The 7,453-nt window shown below is 41.4% G+C and overlaps 1 protein-coding gene across 9 annotated transcripts in view; it reads right to left on the reverse strand.

The window, feature by feature from the left end:
- Positions 1–1,092: 1,092 nt before the first annotated feature.
- Positions 1,093–7,453, reverse strand: part of sox5 (SRY-box transcription factor 5) — a 154,546-nt gene continuing 148,185 nt past the window's right edge. For 8 of the 9 annotated variants that reach the window (XM_008425896.2, XM_008425897.2, XM_008425894.2 and 5 more), the window contains 4 exons: positions 7,142–7,244; positions 5,940–6,113; positions 3,960–4,176; positions 1,093–2,400 (listed from right to left, as the gene is read on the reverse strand). In XM_008425896.2, the coding sequence (XP_008424118.1) occupies positions 2,103–2,400; positions 3,960–4,176; positions 5,940–6,113; positions 7,142–7,244 (792 nt within the window). In that variant the 3' untranslated portion in view covers positions 1,093–2,102. The remainder of the gene's footprint in view (positions 2,401–3,959; positions 4,177–5,939; positions 6,114–7,141; positions 7,245–7,453) is intronic. The other variant, XM_008425901.2, reaches the window with a different exon arrangement.

Genomic DNA, 7,453 nt, shown 5'->3' on the forward strand with positions numbered 1-7,453 from the left:
AATACAATGTCATGGCTTGGAAAAGTGTGAAGTTCAAGTACAACTTGCTAAGATGTGTTCAGCAGGATGTTTAAAACAATTCTGACTCTTGTTTTATACAACCAATTCCTTTATAAAAAATCTTTTTTTTTTTTTTAAATCAGTCCAGCTTAAAATAATTTTTTTTTAAATGTGTTAATCAAATGACATTCATGCCGATCAAGAGTATGTAAACTTCTGGGCGGGGCTGTGGATGTGAGGATCCCAGCGGATGTTTCACTGCGTCTCGGCGAGGCGGCTCAGCTAGTAAACGGGGACAGGTCTTTGTTCACAGAAATCCTTCAAATCATTCTCAAAGAAAACAAAAAAAAAAAGAGGAAACCTTCACATTGTACATGGTGATAATCATTACAAATAAAATTATAACGATAATAACAATAATAATAAAAAATATTAATGTTCATCTCTGACTGCAGAGAGTCTGAGTGCTTCGTAGAAATGGGCATGGACATAAAAATAAAAAAAAGTCTTCAGCGTCTTTAGAGGAGCTCGCTGTCCTAACTGCGCCACACATCCGTCCGCAGGGGTTAATACAAGTCAAAACAGATTTAGGAGGGGAAAAGAAAGACAAACAAACAAAAACAAAGCAAGGTAAAAGGACAACTTCTGCTTAAATCTAAATCCTACCAGCTAAATAGAATAATGTTTCAGTGACCGTTTCATACGGTCACAAAAACCTGATAAGGAGAAAAATAAATTATACTGTACATAACTTACTTAACTCAGGAAACGCTGACCATCCTCTTAATTATGGTTAATAATAATAATAATAATAATAATATTAGACTAGAGGCAGTTTTAAAGAAAAATAATAAAATACAGAAACACTGACTGCACTCCGGCTCCACCCACTGGCTTACAGCAGGACGACGTTGATTGGAGGGAGCAGAAAACACTTAGACACAACAATAGCTTTCTGTGTGTGTGTGTGTGGGGGGGGGGGGAGTGTGTGTGTGTGTGTGAGAGAGAGAGAGAGTGTGTGTGTATGTGTGTGTTACAGCGCATTAACAGCAGCAGAACAAGTTTCTTATCCTTCAAGATTTTGTTTTAGCTCCTTTTTTTTTGTTGCTCTAAACCAAAAACAAAAGTGCTGTAAGCAACACGCACCGACGCCCACCTGTCGGATGTTTCAGGCGAAGTCGTGATGATTTTTTAACTTTTTTTTTTTTTTTTTTTGCCCTACACGATATCGAGATGGAGACAGGAGGGACGGAGTGAGAAGAAAACTCGTGGATTGTCTCACAAACACAGTGCTTTCAATTCCGCTCCGGGACGCCCCCCCCCCCCCGCCCCCTTCGATCGGTTCTCCCCTGTCTCCTCCCCCTGAGCGGAGGGGGGAGAGAGAGAGAAAGAGAGAGAGAGAGGTGGGTGGGTGGAGGCACCGATAGCACACCGCTAGGCTGAGGATTCAGTTAAAAATAAAGGTCTGATGTCTTTCAGGTGCTTTACAACAAAAGGGAGGGGAAAAAAAAGAAAAGTCTCTTTTTTTCTATTATTATCCAAACTTGTAGCACAAAAAACAACAAATCACATTCACAAGCCACTTATTGGCACCGTGTACCTGAGTGAGAATATTATAGAACCAAAGAACAAAAAAAGCTGTTTCTTAAAAGTGTCTCTTGATAATAAACAGGTCCGCCGTCCTAAAGTGTCATCTGTTAGCCTTTGACAGGTCCGCTGTTTTAGTTTTTCAGTTTTAAAATGTCTCCTTTTCCTCCGGATTGGACTGGAAAGGGTTGATTTTTTTATAAACGTCTTCTCACTTGTGGCATCACACTCTCGCAGTAGTACTAGAATATTCCTCAGTGAGCTTTAAACTGGCTTCCTCCCAGACTCCAGCATGTGTAACAGTCAGTGTGAGTGACAGGTCCTGTGCTTCCGTTGATTAATCAGATGCTGGTATCAGGACTCCAGTGGGAGGGGAAGGGGAGCTGGCTCTGCTGAAAGAGTCCGTGTTAGTCAGGAGAAGAGGGGATGGGAGGTGTTTTTATCTTTTAAACTTGAGGTGATTGGCGAAATACAAACTCCTCTTCCTGACTGATGTGTTTAGAATCTTTAGAGCCTTAATGGGGGATATGGTTGTCGTTGTCGCTGGCGTAGTCGGCCTCTTCGTCCTCATAGTCAAAATCATCGTACACGTCACCGTTGCTGTCGTCTAGCCGCAGCTCCTCCTCCTTGATCCGTGGCTCGTCCCCCTTCAGTCCGGGCATGTGGGGGTTCTGGTGGTGGTTGGCGTTGGGCTCTGGGCTGCTGGACATACTTGAGTGCTCTGAGGGCATCTGGGGGGAGGGCATCCCTGCCATTGAAAGGGCACCTGGGTAGACCATGCCTGCAGAGGATAAGGGCAGCTGGCCCTGCTGCCTGTGTGCACAAAGAGAAACGAAAGTTAGGAGTAACGTCAGGAATATGCTGTAGTCAGTAAGGTGAAACCTTTGCCTCGTTTCCACTGAACGATTTCCACTGCCAGTTGGACTTCAACTGGGCAGGCAGGGTTGAACCCAAACACCTAACGTTGAGTTAGATGAGCGCGACGACAAATTAGATGCACAAGAATGACGTTTTTCTGTTCCCTAATCAATACCGTGTTGAGAGGTGCCAGTAGTTCCACTCTTACCGTACCATACAACTATCCAATGGGCCTACACCTGAATGGGGTCCAGGAACGGTGCGGTACGGGTTGGTTGTATGGGCCCCTTTTTATAATAGAAAAAATAGCCTACCGAACCGTAGCACTCAATGGAAATGAGGCATTTGTTGATACCACTGCTCAACAACTGAAGCAGTCTTTCTTTCTTGTAGAATAAGACGTTTTTGGGGTTCAACTATATTTTTGCAATATGAAAATACAAGCATTTCTTATCAAAGTTGAGCCTGACCCACGAAGAACTTTCTAGTGGATATATTCATGCGACTTTGTAACTGAGTGTGTAGGTAACAATTCACCCTCTACTTTGGTTTAAAAGGTTTGCTCCTTTTAAAACAAATCATGTTGGAAACATTTCCCTGATTACCACCATTCGGAGTATACAGAGTCTTAAAAGGTTACCGTCGGAAAAATAGTTTAAACTTCTTTTTATTCCAGTTTGACTCGTTGTATTTCAGTGCTGTAGTCCTTCTCTGCCTGTTGTTCATTGCCAAGCAGCTAGCTATTAACTTTACTTACTCATTAAAGAGAAACTTCAAATGTTTTTCTGCACAAACTATGTTTTGGAAAAAAAAATGTATCCCATTACAAATAAAGGGTCCTTTTACACAATTTAGCTTTAATTTGATTGTAAATATGATGAAAGTGAGGTAGTTTTATTGCATGTTATTGTATCTGTAGGTACAACATTTCTGACCCAGGCCTAAATTTTGGGTATTTAGTACAAACTGAGCTATTTGCTAACTTGGTTTGTTTCAAAAGAACAATTACAGGAACATCCAAAAATGAGAATAGTACACGTAAATTAAAAGTAGAGATGCACCAGAGTTTATTCACCAAATTATGATTTCAGGTTTGCTGTAAACATTGAAATATTTTTACTCTACGTTCTGCGACAAAGCACCTTCCTTTTTGAACACGTCACCGATAGTGAATTTTTCTCTCTGTATTAACTTCAGTACTGAAGAGTGTTGTTATGGCAGACTGGTAAAGTTTAAGTGTTAATGATCTGAAAAAGGTCCCACAGGCTGGTTAAGCTGAAACACGTCTGATGGGTCACCAGCCAATTTCCTAGTGCATCTCGTTGGTCAAAATCCTTATTAGTAACTATGATATTTACATAAAAACTAAAAGAAGAGGGAGGAAAAGCAAATTTACATTCAGTCTCTGCATTTAAAACAGAAATAGAATGATAAAAAAAGTCCTATAAATTCTGATCTTTTTATTTGCAAAACAAACAAAATCTTCCTGGACCTAGAACTACCCAGTCCCTCACCCTACGCTGAAGTATTGTCTCATCTCCTGCCTGCGGGACCTCATGATGGCCTTGTACTCGCCGATGCGCAGCTTCTTGCCGTCCACCAGGCAGGTGCGTTTGGGCCGCGGCTTGTACTTGTAGTCCGGGTATTTCTCCAGGTGCTGCTTGCTGAGGCGAGCCTGCTCCTCGTAGTAAGGCTGCTTCTCCAGGTTGGTCATGGCTTTCCACCTCGAGCCTGGAGACGGACAGAAAACGGCTTCGATTAGCTGCTGCTTTTCTTTGAGACAACTTCCCACAAAGGGCTTGTTGTTAGGTAGGGCTGGACAATATGGCTAACATGATATATGGTAGTGTGACCCTTATTTTAAAATTTTTAAAGCAGTTATGAGTCATGGTGGTAAAGCTGAAACTGCTGCTGCACAAGTTACTCAACAGGGTGTTGCTAAGTAACCAAAGGGTGAGTGAGTTGGGCTACATTCACACTACAGGTGTTTAATACTCAATTCTGATTTTAATTTTTTTTCTGTGTGGTTGTTCACATTTCCAATTACATGTTACTTGATGTGTGAACTGCAAGCAATGAGGAAGTGTCCTGCATGTCCAGGAGAGGGCGCAATAATGCAAGCTTGCTCAGTGTTTATGGAAGTAATGGTGGAGCATATTTCGCGATTTATTTATTGCACTTTAACAATATTAAATCTCAGTGTCGTCCTCCATGGTTGTTGTTTTTCTTCCCACTTCCGCGTATCAGGACGCGGAATAGTGACTTTTATCGTGCATCACTGACATACAGGTCGTACAAAGGCAGGTCACATTGGAAAAGGTCGGGAAGTTGTTGGATTTAGAACCATGTGTCCAAGTAGCCCGGGTCAAATCTGTAAAAACTGGGTCTGTGTTGTTCAGACTGTCATGGAAAGATGAGAGAGAGGTCACAAAAGGTAAAAAAAAAAAAAATCTGATTTGGGTGACCTCAGGCTGCAGTGTGAATGTAGTCCTAGTTGATGCCACGTTGAGCAGCTAAAGTTCTTCCTGAGGCCATCTCCCCCAGAATGCTCTGACATTCTGGATTGGAGTTCAGTGAAATTATTGAATATTCTATCACATGTACTATCTATTAATATTAATCATGCAATATTTATATATTGTCCAGACCTCTTTCAGCGCAGCCACTGATTACTACTAGTCCTGACATTTCTTTGAAAACACGACCGTCTGCGTGCTGATCGGCTACTCTGACTGATGTGTGGTGTAGGACGCTCAGCAAACAGTTTAAACTGATACATGTGAGGATGAGCTTAAAACACACACACACACAGTGTGGTGCTGGAAGTGGCACCCGGAACGAGAACGCAAAAGAGAGCAAAAGAGGGTTAATGAGGAGCACTGCTGGGACGACAGGTACTCATCTCAACTAATGAGGACTTCACTTAACCTGCTGTCATCTCTCAGCTTGGTTGCTGCTCACAGATCTGTACAGTATGTGTGTGTGTGTGTGTGTGTGTGTGGGTGGAAAATCTTATGCCCGTCTTCCCCTGTGTGTGTGTGCTTCATATCTGGTCTGAATTTGCACTTGACTACTGTATGTTTAATGGGTAAAAGCTGTCAGCGCGCGGCTGTTCTCTCCCCCTCTCTCTTTTCTCCCTCTCTCTGTGTTCTGCGATCTGTTAGCAATCGAGAGCGTGGAGGCTTATTAAAACCAGATTTCCCTGTGTTATAAAACGCTTAGGAGCTCTTTAAAATGTCAGGGCCGATCCCGGCGGTCTGGGGGAAATGTCAGGCGGCCTTGCGCTGCTTGTTTAATGCATAATGAATTATATCATCATTTGTCGTGGTTGTGCTCTCCCCCAGCCTTTCATTAACGCCCGCTTACACAATGCCGCCGTGGTAAGAAAGCAGCATTAGTTTGTGATGCACGTGTGTGTGTTTGTGAGAAGGAGAGATGGCTTGTATGATAAGGACGCGGCGAGCGCCGTGAGCAGCTGAAGGGCGGTAGTTTACCGAGGATCTTGCTGATGTTGGAGTTGTGCATGTCTGGGAAGGCCTGGAGGATCTTCCGCCTCTCGTCCTTGGCCCAAACCATGAAGGCGTTCATCGGCCGCTTAATGTGCGGCTCGTTGTTGTTCCTGCCACGCGTTTCCCGAAATATTCTGGAGTCAGACACGCTGGGGGATCCTGAGGACAGAAACCAGTTAGGAAGAGACAATAGTTATACAATGTAAAAAGAGAAAGTGTATATCAACTTTTGTGCAAGGTTGAAGCACACACATTTCAAAAAATACAAAATGTTACCAAGTATTTTTGGTCTTGTTTAGTGCAAATATCTTAGTTTTGTCTTATTTCCAGTGTACTAACTTACAAAAGTACTTGCTCCTCTGGCAGATTATTTCACTAATAACATTGGATAAAAACCACATTCTTGATTGTTTTTCTGATAAAAGACCCAAAGGCAACAAGTATTTGCTTTTCTGATGGCATCCATTTAAAATGTAGTTATTTCTGAGTTTGTAATGCTGGTCAATTTTCTCACCTTGATCTTAAATCACAAGCCAATGTGTCAGCAGAGTTCATCACTCTAGATATTTATGTTCAAAGTTCTTTACGCCATAAAAACTTAATACAGTAAACAATTATGAAATGGCAATAAATACATTTTTGTCAAATTATCAATTTTGCAGATTATCATTAATCAAATGCATTTAAAGAAACTCTCTGTTTATGCAGGTTTCTGTGTTTGTTCCAGATTAGTGGAGCATAGAAGCTGAATGTTGCCTAAGTTCCTATTTTAAACAGAAGTACAAATATTAAAATATCAAAACGCATAACCTTTTAAATTGAATGTTTTCTTATCTTTAAAACTTAAAGGGGAGCAAAAAGAAAAGGGACTTGGATCATATTTTTTACTCAGGGAAAAAGAAAGGCAGTGAATACTAATTAAAGACTTACAAAATCTCAAAGCTAGCATAAAATGAAAATAATGGTTTCAGTTATATTTGTTAATAAACTACTCTAGGTTTTTAAATAAGTGTTAAAATTAAAGTTTGCATTTACAAATCAAATAAAATCAGAGTGAGATTATGCTAAAGCAATAAAAGATGAATTTTTACTTCAGTGCATTTGTATCTGCTGTGGAATTCATCTTTCCTTTAATATTCTGAATGTGAGCATCCTTCCTTTGGCATTTTGTGTGTGTGTGCGCGTACCGTCGGAGTCTCCGCTCATGGTGAAGTCCAGCATGGCGTGGCTGAACTTGTCGTCGGCCTGCTGCTTCAGCTGCTGACTCAAACTCTCCAAGGCAGCTTTGTCCTAAACGGCACAAACGGTTCACAGTAGCAGTCGGTCAGTGTCTGAGTCATAGGCTGGGAAAACATGAATGAAACTCCAAACCTGCACTTCTGACTGGCAGCTCCCAATACAATTACTCTCATATCTTTACAATCTTTTTTTTCCTCTCTCTCGTTTTAGACATTCGAGGTGAAAATGAACAATTAAGTGTTTAAAAAAAAAAAAAAAAA

The sequence above is a fragment of the Poecilia reticulata genome, linkage group LG13, assembly GCF_000633615.1.
Source record: "Poecilia reticulata strain Guanapo linkage group LG13, Guppy_female_1.0+MT, whole genome shotgun sequence".
NCBI classification, from domain to species: domain Eukaryota; kingdom Metazoa; phylum Chordata; class Actinopteri; order Cyprinodontiformes; family Poeciliidae; genus Poecilia; species Poecilia reticulata.